Genomic DNA, 22,320 nt, shown 5'->3' with positions numbered 1-22,320 from the left:
TCCCTATTCCCTACAGCATCTCAAAGATTCACCACATGCCATTGGTCACAGCAACTGCAAGGATCACCAGGTTGAGAGAACACCTTGAGCCACAGAGAGTCCAAACACAAGGAAAAAGGTAAAATTGAAGCTTCCTTGGGACCAGCTGCCCGTATTTCCTCAAAAGCCTTTGGTCTCCTTGCCCACTACACCCATTACTCACACAGGCATGATCCTATTTGCAAGAAGGGAATTTTGATACATTTCTCCAGCACAGAAACCAGAGGGGTTTTCTGCTCATCTCATGGCACTGAAGCCACAGGGACAGAAATGTCAGTTGAGGTGGCAGGAGAAGGTGGAAGTCACTTGGGACCTTCAAACTCCAGAGAAATGCTCTGGGGCCAGCATGGGAATGGATGGCTGCTTGCTGTGGGGTGGCCAGGGGGGCTGTCCCTTCCATCACCCCTTCTGCAGGCAGGGATGGCAGAGGGCTCCTGTTCACACCTGCATTTCCAAAGCCCTGTGCCAAGAAGTGAAGCAGTGCTGATTTTCTGTGTCAGCAGCTCTGGGCCTTAGGAATGGAAATTGATTTGCCTCATCCACACACATGGAGATCTGTGTGAATACCAGGGTCAATGAATTATGAGGGGAGAGGTGCATAAATACTGGAAAGAAGTATTTATTAACAGTCACATACGATCTACAAATTGTCTTTGAAGTGTTCCCAGCCCCTGCTACATTAATTTTCACATGCTCAGGTTTTTTACTACGGGAATGCTGTTGAAAAGGGAAAATGAGTTCTTGCCTGAACAGAAATGTGCCCTGGAAGTGTCTGCACAATGTTCAGCAAGAGGTGGGGGGCACAGCAGAGCAGCAGGGAACCTGTGGGAAAGTGGGCTCTTCCTCCCTCTGTGTGTGCTCCTCTTCCACATCCAGAGTACAGGGGTTTAGAATCATAGAAACACTGAACGGTTTGGGTTGGAAAGGACCTTAAAGATCATCTTTTTCAAAACCCCCTGACACAGGCAGGGACACCTTCCATCATCCCAGTTTGCTCCAAGCCCCATCCAGCCTGGCCTTGGGCACTACCAGGGATCCAGGGGCAGCCCCAGCTGCTCTGGGCACCCTGTGCCAGGGCCTGCCCACCCTCACAGGGAACAATTCCTTCCCAGTATTCCACCTATCCCTGCCCTCTGACAGTGGAAGCCATTCCCTGTGTCCTGTCCCTCCATCCCTTGTCCCCAGTCCCTCTCCAGCTCTCCTGGAGCCCCTTTAGGCCCTGCAAGGGGTTCTGAGCTCTCCCTGGATCATTCTCTTCTCCAGGTGAGCACCCCCAGCTCTCCCAGCCTGCTCCCAAGACAAGGCTATTCTCTCTAAAAACGCCAAGCAAGTCCTGGCTGTCCCAAAGATCAAACCCCCACCTCCCCACTCTGTGGGCATTGCTCTGATGCTGACTCTACACTACAACTGCAGCACAAATCCATTCCCAGCTCCATCCCAGCTCCTCTGGATGGCTTCACCTTTGAATCAGTGGGATGTTTATACCTTTAAACTTTACATGAGTTGATCTTCTCCTGTCTCCTGCAGATCCCATGCAATCCTGGAGCCACAGCTCTCCCCAAAGCCTGGATGGTTTCAACCAAAACTGACAGCTCAGAAAGGTCTCTCTTCTACACATTTTACAAAAATTTGTATTTCATAAAACCATTTGTTCACAGAGGGTCCTGAACATCCTTGCTTGTCCTACTAACCTTGGATGTCCTTGGGAAGGTGCCACAGTGGCAAAGGGAAGGCTCTGGTGTGGTGCTCAGCAGGATGGGGCTCTGGAGGGAGCAAGATCCACAGGGAGCAGAAAATCTCAGTTCACACAAAAAAAAAAAAAAAAAAAAAAAAAAAAAAAAAAAAAAAAAAAAAATTTGGAGGATTGCATCCAATTCATCCAATTCTCCACTTTGGGGGATTATTTTACATGCTACTAATAACAGAAACAACATTGTCAGGACCCTCTGGCCTCAACCTGTCTGTTGTGTGGGTGGGAAATGAAGAATAAGGTACCAATTATTTATAATTATCTGAAGGATGGAAAACCCTTGAGATTCAGCCTGGCCATTCTGCTGTATCCCTTCCCATGGCAGCACAAGCTCACAGTCAGGTTTGATATTGTCCAAGCTGTTCTTGACCTGCATCACCACTTCACAAAAAAAAAAAAAAGGCTAAAAATAATACAGTTCTGTGAACAATTTAGAGCAAAAGAAATCAGCCTTATTGTAGGCTTTTAAAAAGGCTCACAACTCTCTCTCCCCCTCTATTTTTTTTTTTTTTTTTAATCAGTATCTTATCCAGAACTGGAATCCTGTCAAGAATAGTGGATAGCAGGGAACTATAACTTCTTATTATGTGTATAGTGATTTTATGAATTCAGTGGGGAATGAAATGCAATTTTTTCAGACTTGTCTGTGTTCATAATGACCAAGTCAAATTAATCATCATGGATAATACTCCTGTGTCAGCCATTCAAGAGATTTTTTAATAGAATTTTTCTGATTCATGTCTTGCAGTACATCAGATCTGTAGTAATGCAGGCACTTCTAAAAATCAGTGCAATTATGGCTTCTTGTTGGCCTGTCATTTTCCTGGAATAAAAATGTCTCCACAGAAGTCATATACTGTACATAAACCAAAATGGAAAACAAAAATATAGTTACAATTAAGTTTGATTTTTTTCTAAAGATTTAATATCTTTTTGAGGCCATTATTTATAGGCAGTACATAAAGCTCCAGAGCACGACGTGAAGATGGACGGGTTTATCACAACACAGACCAATTTTATCCTGGTTGTCATTCCTCCTTTGATTGCCCTGTGAGTTAGTGGCTTTTGCAGGCATGGAAATGACTATCCCATAGAACAAACAGGGGATAGGTAATGGGTTTGCAGTCAAATTATTGTGTTTATTAAAAATGTATCCAGGAAAGCCCACTCAGATCCCAAAGGGCTCCTGTTCAGGAAAATCTCTGGTTCAAGCAAAGGTTACGGTTTCCATAAAGGCAGATATAGATGGAAGGGGCAGCAGTGCAGCAGGCAGGGGTGCAGAAAGGATTAAGAGTGCTGTGTTTATCCTCCTGAGGAAAGAGAGACAGACAGACCCCTAATTCCCTGGTGACACAGACAAAAATGAGTTTTGGAAATAGATACCCCCAGGAATGAAGAGGAAGAAAAACGTAACCACGCGTCTCAGCCTTTCTTGCTTTCATGGCAAGGCAGCAGCTGCCTCGCAGGAGAGGGCAGGGCAGGACCCTGCCAGCACCCCACATGTCCCAGAGGGAGCCCCATGGGAGCCTGCTGGGACAGCTGTCCCTCCAGAGCCACCTTCTCATGCCACCAGGTACCACCTCTGCATGGCAGCACCACGTCCCTGCACGGAGACCTGCACTCCTGGGTACGCAGATCATGGAATCACCCAGTGGTTTGGGCTGGGAGAGACCTGGAAGCTCGCTCAGCTCTGCTCCCTGCCACAAGCAGGGACACCTCCCGGTACCCCAGGCTGCTCCAAGCCCTGTCCAGAGGGGATATTAAGGCTCAATTCCTGCTGACAGCGTTTTCAGAAGGATTCAGTATTGGTTTACACAAACATCAGCAATAACCAGGGCTCTGCAAACCCTCGGTTGTAGTCCACGTGCAGGGCCGGGCTGGGGGGCACGTTTGATGCACAGCTGCTCCTGGGTGACCCAGAGCAGCAGCTCAGCTCAGCTCAGCTCAGCTCAGCTCACCGATTTTTTCCTTACCTCCCCATGCTGAGGAGGGAGCTGTTTCCTTTCACTGCCTGCTTCCGTGGCTGTTCTTCCCCAGGCTCTCAGAGCAAACATGGCAGCGCTCCAGGCAAAGCCAGGGCATCTGCAAGCTCTGCTCCACCTTGGCAAAGAACAGCCTCTGTCATCTGCCTCACAATCAGCCTCCTTAAAATTGTTTATAATGATTTTTGCCTGGTTTTAAAATGTATTAAAGGCGCTGTACGTCCAGTGAGACAGCAGCCAATGGAATCTAAAATTAGACTGACTAGGCCAGACAAATATAAACCCATTTCTTTTCTTTCCTAGGATCTCTCCTTGAAGTGAATACAAGGAATATCATATTCTACTCAAGATCATGCATTTCAGGGAATTATTTGAGTACAGGTTTTACATAATTGGCTTTTTTGTCTCATGGCATACTGAACTTGCATAATGAGCTCAGTGCACTCACAGCAATCCATTGTTGGGCTGGATGGATTTGGTGGAGGGTGCTGAGCCCAGGGTGTGTTACACAATGGTGTATAATGCACTGTAAGCAGGTCAGGAGATAAGGCAGCCCCAAAACCAGGCACAGGCAAGGAAGAATTAGCAAAAAGCACTCTAAGAAATTAATTCAACCTGGCTTCAGCTGAGCCAGAAGGACGCAGAGCAGGAAGGAAACTGCACTCTGTACCATGCTTGTTCTCTTTCAGATTTTGTCTTAGAGTATTTCCCATGTGCTCAAAACTGAAGGAGTGGAGTTAAGGGATTAAACAAATCCTTTGTGCCACACTTCACATGTATGATTTTTCTGCACCACATTTTCCAGAGTTTCATCTCAAAGACATGTCCTGTGTGTGGCACGTGGCATTCACAGCCGTCCCTTGCTCTGGGATGTTGTGGGCTGCAGCAAGGTCCCTCAGCAAGGCCACGATGCCAACACAACCCATCTGCAACCCAGACTTTTCTCCCCCAAATATACCCTGTTTGGGTTTTTTGCTCTCATCAGCAAAGAGACATCAGCAAAGAGAAGCCCTGCATGGCCCTCACCACCCAGAGCACACCAGAAGTGGTGGTGTGGGCAAGGCACCAGAGACACCACCAAGAGCACATCACCAATACTGAGGATCCCATGCTGGAGCTAAAGGGACAATTACAATTTTTCCCTAAATGCCCCATGCTACCCCTTGCTTTGCTCCCTCTTCCCACACAGAACCAAAGTCCTTAACCTCAGGCTCTGTTTTTAGTGTGGGAACTCCACAGCACTTGGGATGCTGGTCCTGCTCATGGTCCCAGTCCTATAACAGCAGAGCAAAGAGCAGTAACAGCTCTTGGTACCCTTTCCTTCACAGTGTGGGTATCAGCCAGATGAAATCTTCACCATCTGGGCCAGACCTGGTACTTTTGCTAAATTTCTTTATTTTCTGTTGCCAACACCTTTGAAGTACAAAGCATCATCACAAACACACTTGGATTTGAGCCCTCACACTTCCCAAGCCAGGCTTGGGACCCCAAAGCAAACTGACAAGAAAACTGTAGATATTAAAAAATCGAAAAGTAATAAATCCCAGCAGAAGCAGTGCCCCCCCTCGCCATCAGCCAGATTTGATGTGTGTGATTAGCACGAGGAAGGCAGGGATGTGGGGATGGCTTGCATAATGTGGTGCAATCTAGCACCTCCCCCAGGGTGCCCAGCTGCTGCAGAAGCAATTTCACAGCTCATCATCCATTATGAGATTAAAATAATTTTTTTTTTCATCCTGTGAAGTATTAATAAATTGTGCAGGCAGACCAGAGTTAGTGCCATTTACACAAATGGTACTGAATCACCCACCTAGTTATTTCTTAATGGATTGAGTATCTGTGTTCCTCCTTAGCCTGTAATTTAAAAACCTAAGTACACAAACCTGTTTATTTGTCTCATCAGGCCCCGAGCCAGCACTTACTGAACCTGGGGACAGCAGGACAAAGGCAGAGCTGCTGCCTCCCCTGGACCTGCCCCAGCACTTTACAAGGGAAACAATACCAAAACATCCACATCGATGGATGGGAAAAGGGAAATGCACCACAAAAAAAGCCCAAGCCCACACTGAAATCCCTCCCTTTTGGGGGAAAAACTCACTGAGGCATTGCTGATGTAATGCAGGTTCTCTGGTGAAGATGTAAAGCTGTAGTCAGAGCGCCACTAATGGCTCTTTGAACATCCCTGCTTTATTATGGTATCAGACGAAGTAGGCATGTTTAATGTTTAAACTTCCAACAACAAATGCTTTCAGCAAATATGTTTAATGTATTGATTCAGTGCTTCTTAAGCGCCTGTCACCTCAGCAGCTGAGGTGCTGCTTACCTTTTTTTTTTTAACATTTATTTTATTGAAATTAAGAACATACCACAGCTTTGTAAAATGCCACCTTCTCCCCTCCCTTCTCTACTCTTTACCCCCAAGAACAGCTTGAAATTCTTCACCCATCCATCCACTGCCAAACATTTCAGGCCGCCAGGAAGTTGCCAAAATGGGGAAAGGAAATGAACTGAAATCTCCAGGGTGATAAATCAGCTTCCCACATTATCCCAAAGACCCTCAGCCCCCGAATCTGGCTCTGGCACGTGGGAGATGTGCCAAAGCCGAATACTCCTGAGTCAGCTCTGCCAAAGCAAACCCTGAGGTGGGACAGAGAGGGCATTGACCCAATTCCAGTGGCAGTGACGGGGTGTGGTTGGCCAAGGGAGGTCAATGACAGACTGACCATGGGGTTGGGATGTCTCACTCCTTGCAGATCCTAAATATGCACAACTCAGGAACAGGCCAGCCACAGAATCACACAATCACAGAATCACTGAGGTTGGAAAAGACCTCCAAGTCCATCAAGCCCAACCTCTGACTGCCCATACCCCCTGAACCCAGTACTCCCAGTACTCCCAGTCCATACGCTGTCAAGGCAAGAGCAGCTGTGGCTGCCCCTGGATCCCTGGCAGTGTCCAAGGCCAGGTTGGACAGGGCTTGGAGCAGCCTGGGACAGTGGCAGGTTCCCTGCCCATGACAGGGAGTGGAACCATGTGAACTTCAAGGTCCCTTCCCACCCAAAGCATTCCATGATAATCACACAGGATCTCTCTCTACCTCCTTTGCATTTGCTGAGAGCCACAATTATAACTCTTCCTTCACAACCACAGCTCCAAGAATTTTGTTCTTTTCCTCCCTTATCCAAAGCAGAAGCTGTCATGTCACAGGAGCACAAAGGTGCTAGGGCTGTTAGGGAAAGCAGGAAGCACCAAGAGACTCGTGACAGAACTGTGAGAACTGGAACGTGGTGCAAGGCCAAGTATCCAAATCCCCAGAGTAGGCGTGAAAATCTCAGCCTTAAGCCTCCAATATGTGAATTTTGGGAAACAAACAGATTTTATCTTTAACAATTTTAACAACTTTTTTTTTTTTTTTCCTTTAATAAAGCCAGGCTTATATATGGTATCTAAAAAAAGGCAGGAACACACACATGGTCGGGAGAGACTCATCTATGCCCTAAATCAGACACTCATCAAATTCCTTCTACAGCATTAAGCAACCTGGACAAAATGAGCAGTGAGAGTAGGAACTGTCCTTTCAAGAGGAAGGCAAAAAGGAAAACCTATACCACATTAATAATCAGAACAGCAATGTTTCCCTAAAGTAAGGACAACTGTCCATCTAGAAGGTCAGCCAGGGCATCCATCTGCTGCTCACAGCCAGGAGCCTGCGTCCAGGACCAACTCCAGAGCTGGCACTGGCAGATCCAGAGGCCATGGACAACATTTGTGCACACAGGGAATGGCTTTGCAGAGGAAAAGAAGGTGCAAGAGGACTCACATCCACACCAGCCCAACACGGATCACTCAACCAGAAGGCCCAACCAAACACCCAAGGCATGAGGTCAGAAGAGAAACCCAGCCCCAGCTCTCCAGAGGCCAAACCACCTGAAACTCTCCATTCACTGAGCAGCTGGAGAGGTGTTTCTGTTATTTTCACTGGTTTAGAAACACCAGGTAGAACCTGAACTGCTCCAAAAAACTGGACAGAAGTGGAAGAGTCAAAATGAGAGGGAGAGATACTGATGGAGAGGAGGGGGAGGCTCTGAGCACAAGAGGACTGCATATAACAAAGCCAAAACATCAACCTCATGGTAAAAATTCACATTTCCCAGCGCACTGAAGGGCTGCAGCTGCTATCTGACAAATCCAAGCCCACACAAGGCCTAGATATTTCCATAAACCTGGGATGACTCAGAGCCAAGTGCTTCTATTGCCAATTCTAGTACCAAACTGGGCACCTCAAGTCCCACTTGGTGTTACCAAAAAGCATCAGCCCAGTCTGACCCCAAACACAACCAAAATGGGACACATTGTCTGCAAGCTAAGCTGCATCAGCTTTCACCACTTCTCCTCCCATCCCTATTCTTGATATAAAATAACAGGAATCTCTTTCCAGACTGAAACAGAGTGAGAAAGAAGTCAAAAATCAAGGATTGCATGGACAAAAGGGGAGGAAAATATCCCTGTTAGGTGTCTCTAACAGGGATATTGCAGCACTCCTCGATGCAGACATCTGGAAATCAGGACAGTGGAATTCCACTGCATGTTCCACTTTGCTGTGTTTCAAAAATTAAACACCATCACATAAGTTGCTCAGAGCACGCCAGAGTTTCCTGCACTTCACAGAACATCTTTCCTTTTTTATTTTTGAATTGTTGTTGGATCTCCAGCATCTCTGTCTGAGCATGGTAAGATCCTTCCTAAAGCTGCATTCAAGTGCATTCAGTAACCTGCTCTCAATAGCAGTTGGGTTCCCAGCCTTGCAGCACCCTGACTTGTACCCAAAAAATGTGACCTGTTGCTCCATCTGCTTGCAGAAGTGATGGGCATTGTCCTCCAGCTGGATCCAGCCTGGAAACGAGCACTTTTTGCATATTTGCTTCCAAAATGCACTAGGAATTCATGAAGCCTGGGAAAGAAAGCTTCTCAGGAGAAAAGCAGCTCCCATGGGGAGCCTGAGCCCTCAGTGCCACGTAGGTGTGTGGTTTTGTTTAGAAGTCATCTGGAATTCTTAAAATAAATTTGCTAAATTGTCTTCCAGAGACTGATGGCTTTTTCTTTCTTTCTTTTTTTTTTTTTTCTCTCCCTAATAAACTTTCAGGGGTATCTTTATTGTTATGTCTAATTTTAGTGAAAACTAACATTTCCTGAGATTCAATTTCTCTCATAATTGTTGGAAGGAAACTAAACTGTCTGCTGTAAACATTCACTGTATTGTGTGAAAAGTATCTTTATTACAGCCCACTGGGAATACTGATAAAATTCCCAAACCTAGCCTTTCCTCACTTTTTTTTCTTAGAGCTCACTCTTTTCTCTTACATACCCATTAGTGTCAGTTCAAACATTCTGAGGGCGAGATATGAGAACTTAAAATATATTATTTAACAATCAAGGGTGGAATAAAGACTTGTGAGCAGTAAGATCCTCTCTGCCTTCCCTTTCAGTGCTTTCTATTATAGAAAATGAGGATGGCTATTCCATTTGTCTGCGTTCGTGCTCAGAGTTGATGTAAAAAATCTCATTAGTTTAGTCTGACATATATTCAATACAGTCTATGTACATATTTTTTTTTTCATTCTATTCTACAGCTGCAAAATGATACTAAATTTCATCAGATTGGAATGAAAACTGTGGTCTTGGAACATTTCCCTTTAAGGGCCTTATATTTATTCAGAATTCATGAATCATTTTCCAGTAATACAACTATAATTATTCTTAAAGTGTTATGTTTGAAGGTTTAATATGAAATACTTGCAAAAAGCTCTTTTTCACTTTGATAGTTTGTAATCTTCATGGTAATCAGATCAGTTAGCTCCTTCCCACAGCAGCCAGGAAAATACAATTCAATATGAATCTCATACTCTTCACTCATGTTTTAATTAAAGTAATAAAAGCCAAGTCATATCTTGCCCTTTATGGTGTACACAGATAGATAGACCTGAGCTAGACAGCATCAGAGCTGGCACTTTTGATGGCAGCTGATGGATTTGCTACTTTGAGGTAAGTTTAATTCAGGCTGTCTCCGAGGCTGCTGATCATGGTGGCAGTGATGGTGAGACCCAGCACTGCCCTTGGCTGAACAGCCCAACAGGCGATGGAACATGGGCCAAACGTGGAGCTGATGGAGCTGCTGTAACAGCCATCCTTCAGCTGGGTCCCGTGTCACAGCTCAGCTCCCTGGGAAAGCTGCCCAAATGCCCCCGGTTTTTGGTTCCCACCATGGCTCTGACCAGCCTGGCCTGGTGTGTCACCTGAGAGGGAAGATCTCAGCCTTCCCCAGAGGAGCAGGAGCACAAGGACTGGTGGCATTCTCTCCTCAGCCCTGCTCTGCCCAGCCTCACGAGCGAGGGGAGGTCAGAGTGAACCCGAGCCTGGCTCTGAGCAGAAGGAGCTGGATGGCTGCACTTAGGGTACAGAGCCCTCATCATCCTCCAGAGCCTGCAGAGCCCTGACATCATGGAGTCACTCAGGGTGGAAAACCTCTCCAGTATCATCAAGTCCAACCTGTCCCCACCTTGTCACCCAGCCCAGAGCACTGAGTGCCATGGCCAGGTGCTCCTTGGACACCTCCAGGAATGGGAACTCCAGTGCCTCCTGGGCAGCCCACTCCAATGTCTGACCACCCTTTCAGTGAAGAAATTCCTCCTGATATCAGATCAAAATCTCCTGGGGCACAGCATGAGGCCATTTCCTTTCATTCTATTGATATTTGCCTGGGAGCAGAGCCTGACCCCCCCCCGGCTGTCCCCTCCTGGCAGGAGCTGTGCAGAGCCACAGGGTCCCCCCTGATCTCCTTTTCTCCAGGCTGAACCCCTTTCCAGCTCCCCCAGCTGCTCCTGGAGCTCCAGCCCCTGCCCAGCTCTGTTCCCTTCCCTGGACACTCCAGCCCCTCAATGCCTTTCTCCTGAGGGGCCCAGAACGGGGCACAGCACTCGAGGTGCCCCAGCAGTGCCAGCACAGGGGACAATCACTGTCCTAGTCCTGCTGCTCACTCTGGTTTGGGTACAGATGCTCTGCTGATGGTCCTGGAATGGAGCCCGACCCTGCACGTGCCCAGGGCAGCCTCAGAGCTGACACAGAGAGAAGGGCTCATTCTGCCATCAGCCAAGGCAACAGAGGGGCTTTCCTTTCTGCCCAGGCCTTCATCCAAATGCTGAAGTGGAAAATAACATTTTCCTGCTGGAAGTAAGTGGCTCCTCAGTTAATCACTGTGTTGTGACAGCAGACCCAAACACCAGCTCAGGATGGGTCTCTGATGAGGAGGGAAGAAGTAATCAATCAGCTGGGAAAGGAAATCCCTAGAGCAATGGGCTGGGTATTTTCTTGCACGCTGCTGTGGCCCACGGAGCTGCATTTCCACAAATAGAGTTTTCCAGAGCAGCTCCCCAGAGGTCCATTAGAGAAGCAAACCACCCTCTGCAGGAGCCAAGCCCAAGCCCCCAGCAGGACACAGGAGGAAATCCTTGCTCATCTCAGCTCCCCGAGAGTGCTGGGCTGCGCTGTCAGAGCTCAGCATCAATCCTGGCACACACAGCTTGGCTCCCTGTCACACTGTGTCACAGCAGGAACTGGGGACACGCTGGGGAGTCAGCTCAGCACAAGGAGCTGGAGGATCCAAAGGCACAAACAGCTTGTGGATGGGACTGCCTTTGGCTGAGTGACTGCCACCACGCCAGGCCAGCCTGGGAGCAGCAGGAGTGGCCCTGGTGGGGGTTTAAATCACGCATAAGCACCATATCAACCTGCGAGCTGTGCTTTAAAGGGGGTCTGCTCTCTCCAGAGCTGCTCCAGGCTGCTCCCCATGCAGATCTCCACCTTGCCCTGGGCCATGCTGACCATCAAAGACAGTGGCTCTCTTTACACTGTGTGCAGTCCCTTTACAGCAGTAAAAGCACATGGGAAATCCTTGACAAAGTGACACTTTCTTGGCTAAAGCACACCACCTTCCTCATCATTTGCTGCTCTTTCAGGAGCCATTGGCTTTACAAGCCCAGCAGCATTGCTGGACAGCCAAGCCACATGTCCTCATGCCACAGGAGCCACCCTGCACACCAGCAGATCCTGTTCAGTCTGACTGGACCTCAGCTGTGCCCCACGGTGCTCTGAGCAGTCTCAGTCACTCCATCTCCTTCACCCTCCAGCACGCAGGGAGCATTCCTGGGATCTGGGATACACCTTTCCTGGGATCTGGGATACACCTTTCCTGCAGCCCCACTGGTGGGCAGGGTGGAATTTTGGTACCAAGAACCACCCATGTCCAATCCTCTATCAGAACTCATCCTGGTACCAGTATTTTCTATATGGAACCCTTCAGATCAAGATGCAGCAGCAGCAAAGGCTGTTTCTCAGGGGGATGGACATGGTCCTGCTGCTCCTTCTCTGCCACCCCCAGGTTCCCACCACCTCCCCAGCTCTGCTGCCTCCAGCCCTGGGCCAATCTCCTGCACAGAGTGGATTTTTATTATTAATTTTTAAGTGTTTCACTGCAAAAGAAATCCCAGCTCTGGTTGAAAATTGTCAGGCACGTTTTGATTCCACATCTTACAGAACAAGGGCTACAGCCAGATGTGCTGCTTAATACATACACTCTTTTTTGGGTTAAAAACATTCTCTGAGGTGATTCATATCCCAGAAAACCTTGGAAAGACAAGGAGAGGTAGCTACTGGAGCTGGCTATGGTCTCCAGCAGACCTTGGAGAGTGATGCATGCTGTGGCCAGCCCTCAGGCTGTCAAGTGTGGTGTGTGTCCTCCAGTGCACCTGAGGATCTCCTTCTCCCTCCTGCCTTTGGCCCTAAACCTAAACCTATCAGCAGTCTCCTTGATGAAATATCTGCCCATGAAATTCAGCCACCACAACAGTTTCAGTGTTTCCCATCCCTACCAGGTGCTGTGTGCCACCTGACAGGTGTCTTCAGCTGTTTGAGATGCTGTTTCTTTTTCCCTTTTTTCCCCAGAGTGAGTGCAGTAGAAGCAGAGACCATCCATTTTGGTCTAGGAACAGCTCAATTGCATTCGTTTTTCACTCTGGGATGCTTGGTGACTGTTTTTCAAACACCCTCATGCTAAAAACTTAGGAGTCCCTTGAGACCAAGGGTTGAAGATGATGTTCACTTTGCTTGTAATACAAAGGGATTTTTTATTATTATTTTATTTAAACACTACAGCTGGCCTTGCACCAGCAGTAAAACCTCCTCTTGCTATGACTAAGCTACAGGAATCACTTCTTGACTGCACCTTTCAAAAATTTTGCTGTCACACAGGAGTTCATGCAAAATTCACAAGCCTGGATCATCAGCTGTAGTTGTGCTCAACTCCCAAACCCCTCCTAGAAGGGTTTCCATTAGCTGCTGATTATAATAAATGACATGTAACACTCTATTGTTCATTCTAAAATAGCACATGAGATTCTTCCTGAATCGTCTGCTGAGAAAGGCATTTAGGATCTATCAATGTCTCCCCTCTATTTTTTCTTCTCCAGCACAACATATGAAATTATACAGTATTACTCAAAGAACAGCAGGGAGAGAGCAAAAATCTGTATCTTAGCATGGAGGCCTGCAGTGCACACTCCCAAACTCTGTGTAATCCTCTTTCAACTCTGAGTCTATACAAACCTCTCTCTTCCCTTCACCAGGGGTCTTTTATACTCATATATCTGTATGTTCTTGCAGTATTTGCAATGTATCCTTGTAAAGGGAGTGGGGAGTCTTCAGTTATTTACTTTCAGATGTGCTCTGCCCCTGATGGGGCCAATTCCAGACTTCAAAAATATAGATTATTTGCAGATTGGAAGAGACCAAGATTCTGCATGGGCACAAGAGAATAAAGTCCAAAGAGCACAAGACAGCTGGAGATTCAGGAGCACCAGAGCTCTCCACGACCCCTTAAAAAAGGAGGTCATATTGCCCCTTATTTAAACCCCTCACTTACTTGTGACTTCCTTTAACATTGACCAACCTCTGATATCATCTGCTCCTGTGATCAACAGATCAAGCCAAAAATCAACAGAATATGGAGCCCCCAAACCCTGCCTCCTCAATTATTCACTCAGAGCGGGGTGAAACACTGGCACAGATTGCCCAGAGAAGCTGTGGATGTCCCATCCCTGGGAACATCCAAGGTCAGCTTGGACAGGGCCCTGAGTGACCTGATCTCATTGGAGATGTCCCTGCTCCTTGCAGAGGGTTTGAATTAGATGACTTTTAAGGGTGATTCTGTGATTCTATGAAAGTTAAAACAAGTTTCTTCATTGCAAAGGATTAATCAGAAACACCAAAGTCCATGAAGGGACTTGAGTGGAAATTGCACAAAGAATAACCTCACCATAAGGCTCTAAGTTTCTGTGCAGACCTTTCTATAAGACTCAAGAGAAGGACACCCTAAGGAATTGCTCAGCCAAGTGATCTCCTAGGTTCTTCCTGCCTTTCTTCCCAAGCAATCCCAGGTTTGAGGCAGTGGCTGTGGTGACCATGAGCAACCTGCTGCTCTTTATGGGACAAACAAAGTGCTGGAAGCTCCTCCAAATTCACACATCTGGTAGGCCAGAGACCAGCTGCCCTAAGGACATCTCACACCTGGGCAATTGCATGTTGTTTCTTCACTGCCAGTGGGAGAGCAGCCCCACCACTGATGGATTGAAAACCACCTTGGTTCCAGCTCCTACTCTGGAGGGAGGAGCAAGAATGAGGGCAGGGTGACCCACATCTTCATTAGGAGCACCCAGCTACCCTCACTCTGCCCAGGGCTCCACGGCCACTTCAGTCACTGTGTTCTGCCTCCGTGGTCCCCTGCAGTGATGGGGATCCCCTGCACTCACGTGGGTCTGCCCCAGCCTCAGGTTTATTTTATCAAGTGTTGACATTTTGCTGTGATTCAGTCAAGATTGGTGGGAGCAACACGTCTGCCAGTATTATGACAAGGTTTGAAGGCATATTTTATAGCAGAGGCTGCCAAGACGAGCTCTGTCTCGTCTGGAGCGTTAGCAGAACATGAGGAAGGTATCCATAGCTTCCCACACATCATTAATTTCTAATTATCCTATCTTTGCTTTCTGCATTATCACTTATTTACCAAACACAGCTTTATTGGACCGCCCAGTTCCTTATAAGCACCAAAGCCATTGTTATGTTAAAACCAATGTTCTAAATGTTATTTATTATTTGATAAACCTTGTGTAACCCTGAATGAGGACATTAAATGGCAAGAACACTACTTCAAAATCCCATTTTAAATAAGTCACCAAGACAGCTGTGCCTTTATAAAACACATTAGAGTGGCACTCAGAGCACATATGGCTCAGGGATATATACAAATTATACAATTTCTGTCATTCGATCAAATAAGAGGGACGTTTTGACCCCAGAAATGAGTCAAATGTAAGTTGTAATTCCAGCCCCAGCAGAGGCCCTGGTGGTAATGGATCCTGACGGCTGATCAGAGAGCCCTGACCATTTGACCCACCAGATCAGTGACTCACTGTATCTATTATGGCTAATACAGACCCCAGCGTGGAGATATACAGAGGCAGGGAGATAAAGGGCAATAGATGCAGTAGATAAATGTTGATTTATCCACACGCAGGCACGCGGGGACACCCGCAGATGGATCCCACGTGGGCAGGAAGGGGCGGCCGTGGCTCACCCCACACTCAGGCTCATACAGGAGCATGGCTGCAGACAGATGCTGTGGATGTCTGTGCACATGATAGACATCATCTCTCCTAACTGCATCTCCCTCGGGGTGTCAGCAAAACCCCTGTGCCCAGCAGGGCTCCCCGAGTCACACACAGCCAGGGAAAACCCACCTTCTGTTTTACACATATCCATAGCCTCCAGAAACACATCCCTGCCCATGGATTTGCCTTCTTGGCAGTGTAAACAGCCCATCCACGAGTTACCCAGTCCCACCCTAATGCCCAGAGCCCACATTAAAGCCCCTAGTGCTGCTCTACGCATCAGGTGAGACACTTGATATTATCTGCAGCAGGTGTCTCACCAGGCTTGGGTGAAATCCTGCCTTTTTCTGTCATAGAATCCCAGAATGGATGGATGGGAAGGGACTTTAAAGCTCATCCCATTCCACCCCTGCCATGGGCAGGGACACCCTCCAGTGTCCCAGGTTGCTTCAAGCCCCATCTGATGCCTTGTGCAGGCTGACCTAGAACAGAGGCTAGATGGAGCTAAAGAATAAAGTCAGGATTTATTAGAAAGCCTGCATGGATCCACCTTGGGCAGCAGCAGAGCCCAGCCAGGGCTGCACCCAAGAGGAACCAAAATGGTCCCAAAATGCACGAGCGCTCCCGGGGGCTCTCACTGGGATCAGCTCTGCTCCATTTGCACCTTGCAGTTCATTGTCCCATTCCAGCTTTAGCCCATGCAGTCCCATCCTGCTTGTTTTTCTCTCTCCAGCCCATGCTGTTTGTGCTCCTGGGCCTGAGATTTGGATCATTTGTCCTTGGTCCCCAGCTGGAGAAGGAATTGTTTTGTCTCCCTGCTCTGTGCAGAGAGCTCATCATCCCCTCATATGAAGCTCAGAAGTGCACACTAAAAGCAGCAGAGAATCTGAAAAATATAAAAACTAAAACCTGAGGCATCACATCCAACCTGGCCTTGGCCACTTCCAGGGATCCAGGTGCAGCCACAACCTCTCCAGGCATCCTACTTTTTCAGCTGTAGACTCCTGGAATGGTTTGGGTTGGATCTTAAAGACCATTCAGCTCCTACCCCTGCCATGGGCAGAGACAACTTCCACTACCCCAGGCTGCTCAGTGCTGCTGTGCAAACCTGGCAGCCAAGACCTGACACTTTTGACACACAGATGGGCAGCATGAGCCTGCCAGCAGGAGAAACACACAGGAACAGCTTTAGGAGGAGGAAATGATGTGCAAAAGAATTTTGTCAAATTAACTCTCCTATTTTCAATTGAGCTCTCAAATTTTCACCACTTTATAGCAGCGGGTCCTGTCTGTGCCCTCACTTTCAAAAGCAAAGAGCTGCAGTCTCCCTGGCCAGAACAAACCACAGTGGTGTTGAACAGTCTTTCCATGAGGAGTCACACTAATTAACTTGTTGGGACAGAAACGGGCTGGTTGCTCAGCTGGAATAAGCCATGCACTGAAATCTCGTGGGATTAGGCAGAGCACAGGATCCAAACTGTCCAGTGATAAATAATCAGCTCTTTCCTCCTCCAAGCTGCCTGTTGCCCAGCTAGCAGCCAGAGATATTGATGGAGGGAGGGGAAATGCAGCAAACACCCCCCTAAGGCTTTCCATAATGTCCCTGCATTGACCAGGGACACAGTCACATCCCAAAAGCCAGGGGACAGTGGTCCCTAAAGCCATGCCAGGGCCGAGCAGTCCCCACAACCTCATCACATCACCCCCAGCTCCCTGACAAGGCAGTTCCTGCATTTCTTCACCCAGCACATGGGATGATGATACCTTCTCACAGGGGATTCCCAGGCAGAGTTAATCCATGTTTTTAAAACACCCATGGACTCTTCTTGCAAGTGCAAAAGTCTCGATACCAAATAAAACCAACCTCACTCCTCAGCCTTTCCCTTTCCTGGTGTTACTGTCCTTATCACAATGACCTTAATAAATATCTTTTGCCACTGATTTTGCAGGTGTTTTTACTTCTTTTACCAGTGCTGTTGCATTTCTTTCAGAGCACTTCCTATCTGTGTATTCCTTGGGATTTTTCACATTACTTAATTCCTTGCCTTTGTCTGGGGAGGGGGGGTGGGAAAGAAAGAAGGAAAATTGACAGGGGTGAGGAATGATGCTCTGCTGACTCCACAAGACACAAGAGATACCTCACTCATCTCGAGGGTCAAATGTCCATGATGGTTTGATCAGATGTCAGCTTGCATTTATACCCTGGCCTCTGCTGGAGGTTGAATTACATTTCACATTTGACTCACTTCTGGGGTCAAATGTCCCTCCTATTTGATGGAACAAGAGGAATTATTTTCCCCAAGCAGGTTGTGCTGGTGTGAGCTGTCAGTGCTCTCATTATGTTTTAGGCTCCTTTATTTCTGCATTTTGTCCTCATCTGAGTCCAACCCCTCTGGGATGACAAGAACTGCAGCCATGGCACAAAATCCATCCCAACAAGGAAAATCAGGGGAAGGAAGAGGGCACCTGGCTTCCATACGTGTTGGATGGTGTTTTGTGGGGGTTTTACACGGGCTTTGCTGTGGGGGTCTGTTTCTTCTTCCCCTCAAGCTGGCAGCTAGGCAGGGAATAATGAAGGGGAGGCAGGAGGACCCTGATCCTGGCTTTACCTCACTCTTGCCATGAGAAACTGCAGAAACCCAGAAAAGTTTGGGTTGGAAGGGACCTTAAAGATCATCCCATTCCACCCCCCTGCCATGGGCAGGGACACCTTCCACTAGCCCAGTCTGCTCCAAGCCCCATCCAGCCTGGCCGTGGACACTGCCAGGGATCCAGGGGCAGCCACAGCTGCTCTGGGAATTCCATCCCAGCCCCTCCCCACCCTCCCAGCCAGGAATTCCCAATTGCCAATCTCCCACCCATCCCTGCCCCCTGGCAGTGGGAGCCATTCCCTGTGTCCTGTCCCTCCATCCCTTGTCCCCAGTCCCTCTCCAGCTCTCCTGGAACCCCTTTAGGCCCTGCAAGGGGCTCTGAGCTCTCCCTGGAACCTTCTCCCCTGGGCTGAACAGAACTTCCTTAGGATCAAAAACCAGACAAGGGCCTGAGACAAAGCTGCTGTCAGGGAGCTGCAGGATCTTGATGGAGAAAAAACCCCAACCCAGCAGGCTCATCTGCTGCAGTGAGATGGTTCCAGCCCTGAGTGTGTACAATTTGCCTTTGTCTTGAAGGAACCCAAGGGCTGTTGGATGTCCCTCATGGGCTGTAAAAGTATCTGGTGGTTCAGCAGCCTCTGAGGTGAGATTGTGAAACCCCCCTCCTGCTGTTTAATGTACTCCTTCGGGTTACAGCAGGTTTAGCAAACAATAAAAACCATCTGGAACCTCCATTTAAATAACAGAGTTGTGTCATTAGTGCTGAAGTCACGGCTGGGGCTGTAAAACCAGTAAACAAGTGCTGATGTGCAGGTAAATAAAGGGAGGTGATGCACTAAGGAGGGTGAGGAGGAAGCTCCTCCTCATCCTCCTTGGCCAAAGCTCATACTGGGTGTGAACCCACATCCCTGAAGGGCATGAACTGGGATCCTCACCCTCCCTCCCAGTTACACTCCTGCCACGCCAGATGAGGTCATGGGGGGTCACTGCAGGCTCCACAGAGCCCCAGGTGCCCCCCTGCACCCTTGTACTCCCAGAGCCCTCTGACCATCCCACATCAGCCCAGGGAGGGAACTGGGCATGCCAAACAAGGCAAAGGCCCACATTTATTTTCCATGTTACTCTCCACAGTGCTTTTCCTGGTGGAGAAAGAGCAGCACAGCCCCTGTGCAAGAAGCCATCCCTGCAGTGGGGGCTCCTGCCCTCCTTTGCCAAGGGAAAGAACTTTCCTTCCTCTCCACCCTTAACTGCTGCTCCAAAATGGGAAACAGCAAGTAACCAGAGAGCAAATGAAGAGTGAACTCCTGCTGCCCAAGTTACAGGGATCTAAGCTGGTTTGGTTGATCCTTCTCCAGGCTCAAACTCAGGACATGATTCCTCCACCACTTGGTAATCTCTGCTTTCCTTTGGAGCCAACCATCCTCCTTGAGGTGCAGCAAACCATTCCCAGCCCCACAGCACCCTGCTGGCCTCCTCTCATGCCCAAGGGAATGGGATGAGGGAAATGGGATGAGATAGGTGCTAAGCAGGAAACACCAGTGGTTCATGCTGGCCATGGCTCTGCCCAAATCCAGCCCGGTCCCGCAGGCACATCGTGGCCAGGGATGGAGGCTGGTCCCTGTGCCAGCACTGCCAGCCCTTCCCAGGGAAATCCTTGTCCCCTGGGAGGTTTTAAAGGCAAAGTATCTACAACAACTGCCCTGTGACCATCCACAGCATGTGGCTCTGCACAGCTGGGGGGGACAGGGCTGACCCCTGGATGGGGCACTCGGGGATCACCCCATTCTTTCCCATATTTATTCAGCTCTGGCAATTCCTGGCTCAACCCCATGCCGTTGTTGGTTGAACACATATTTGTTTCTGCTGAATCACTCAGCAGCACAAAGTTTGCTGTTCCTTCCCCACCCTGGAATTCCTCCTCACGCAAGAACAACCTCTCCCCACACCACCCCACACCAGTGCCACCTCCCAGAGCCAGAGCAGGAACAACTCTCCCCAGCCATGAGCCAATGCACTGCTGTGCTCCAAGGAGGCAAACCACAGGATTTCATCCCATTCCCAGTGTAATATGGACAGAGTTTAACCCCTGCTGCCATTGCAGCATGTGATCCACAGTGATGTCCCAAACCACAGGGCCACTCTGTGGGGCTGGGTCTGTGGTCAACAAAACAGCCCAACACAACCAAAAATGGGGTGCTGGGATGTGCCAGCAAGGAGCTGCCACCTTCCCTCCCGAGGCTGCATGTGATGAGATGCTTTGTGCTGAGGGTGCAGCACCTCTAACCATGCCAGGCCACCCCTGAGGGGTGCACAGGGGGCCAGCTCTCATCTTCACGTCAGGGGGACAGAAAGGCATGTGCTGAAGTCCTCCTGTCCCAGCAGGACTCAAATATGGGCTTAACTTTACAGAATCACAGAACCAGGGTGGAAGATCACCTTAAAGATCATGTTCCAACCCATACACAGGTTTAGGACCCCACTCCATGTTTTTTCCATGTGTATCCAAGCCCAGAGAAGGCTCAGGCACCTGCAGGACATGAACACTTCTATTCTGGTCCCCCACACGTGGGTTTCTAGCTCCAAAACAGGAACCCCTTGATTCTTTTTTCTCCCCTCTTAATCTATTTAGCTACAGGAAATACTCCACATGAGGGAAGGAGACACCTGAACTGCACACAATACTTGGAAACTTCACTGTGTCCAGAAACACCAAATGCACCTTCATTTTGGGTGAGGGATGCTGATGCAAAGCTTTTCAGCAGAGCTTTTCAGCAGAGCCAGGCTCCAGTGACAGGCAGCAGCACCAGGATGGAAGTGCATCCCAATCCCTCCACCAACTGCATCCGCTGCTCCTCAGCAGCAGCTGGGCTCTGACCTCCTCCATGGACACTCCTGATGTCCCAGGAGGGCAGATTCACAGAGAGCTCCTAGAATTTGTGCTTTAGTCCCCTAAAAAATCTCACCCCAGCAAAACAACACTTACCTGATTGGCCGATAGAAACTCCTGGGCGTTGTCGGTCATCCCCATGTACATGTTCTCCCCATCAAACTAGAAAGGCAAAAGAAAGAGTTAATAAAATGCCATCTGCACACAACACTCCTGTGCATCCCAAATACCTTCCTGGCTCTTCACATCAAGAGCCAGAATTCCCAGAGGAAAACCCTGAGCTGCTGTTTGAACACTTTTGAGAGTGTATGAGCACAACTTCATCCCAGTTATTGCAATGGGATATGCTAACATAGCATGGATATGGGATTTTTTTCAGTGAAATGAGGAATGAATCACTCCAGTTCAAAGAAATAATTCAAATGTGTGAACCCACAGATGCCCCCTGCAGCAAAGATCACCCAAAAGAAGCTGTTACTGAAATTCCTACTAGACCACCAATCTGATATAAAAAGCAAGCTTCCATCAGTGGAAATGTCCAGACTTGGGCAGGTCACATTCAATCCTCTTACAGATCTCAACACCAAAGCAAAGTTCCTGCAGCAATGCAGAATCACTCCAGCTGTGGAGGAGGTTTCACAGTGACTTCTGTGAGCCAGAGAGAAGTTTGATAACAGGATCCATGTTTACCCCTGAAAGAATTTTCTACCAAGGTCGTTGGCAAAGAGACCAAGAAAGAAAGAAGAATAAATAAGAGAAACCTGCAACTGTCTATTCCAATGAGCACTTTGTCTTTCCTGACCAATGAATAAAGTGTAAATTATGAGTTTTGTAAGAGTGTATAAAAAGCATGCAGGCTATAATAAAAACGGGTTTGAAGCCTTCTGAAAATGGAGCATTGCTTTGTATTGTCTCAGTCTCACCTACAACACGGAGCATTCAGGAGGGGTCTCTGTGCACAGCCTGACACATCCATCCCCTCATCTCCTGCTCTCCTGCCTGCCCTGCCAGGACTCTGCTCCAGGGCTGGGCTGGGCAGCCTGAGCCCGTCCTCGTGTGTCCCACAGCTCCAGTGCACACCCGATTCCCAGCTGCTAATCCACTTCTCAGGTCACAAAACCCCCATGGAGAACTACAACTCTTCTCACTAATCAGCTGCAACGGGAGCTTTTCACTCGCTCAGATTCCAAAGGAAGGAAAAAAGCCCTCCAGGATTGTCTCCAGCTCCAAGTACAGCTGGGGCAGGCCTCAAGGCTAAGTTCACAAATTAATTATGGCAATAAAAACAGGCTGTGCCATAAAACACTCCCGAGATGAGGATGGTGGTACCAGCTGTGAGTGACACCTTGCACTT

At 48.4% G+C, this 22,320-nt stretch overlaps 1 protein-coding gene across 1 annotated transcript in view; it reads right to left on the bottom strand.

Annotated features, from left to right (window-relative positions):
- TOX2 (TOX high mobility group box family member 2) overlaps positions 1-22,320 on the bottom strand; it is a 154,907-nt gene that overhangs the window by 71,263 nt on the left and 61,324 nt on the right. The window contains exon 2 of the mRNA XM_053958952.1: positions 21,063-21,128. Coding sequence (XP_053814927.1) covers positions 21,063-21,128 — 66 coding nt within the window. The remainder of the gene's footprint in view (positions 1-21,062; positions 21,129-22,320) is intronic.

The sequence above is a fragment of the Vidua chalybeata genome, chromosome 17 (assembly GCF_026979565.1).
Source record: "Vidua chalybeata isolate OUT-0048 chromosome 17, bVidCha1 merged haplotype, whole genome shotgun sequence".
NCBI classification, from domain to species: Eukaryota; Metazoa; Chordata; class Aves; order Passeriformes; family Viduidae; genus Vidua; species Vidua chalybeata.
Note: the sequence above shows the minus strand (reverse complement) of the source record. Positions and strands in the feature narration are given on the sequence as shown.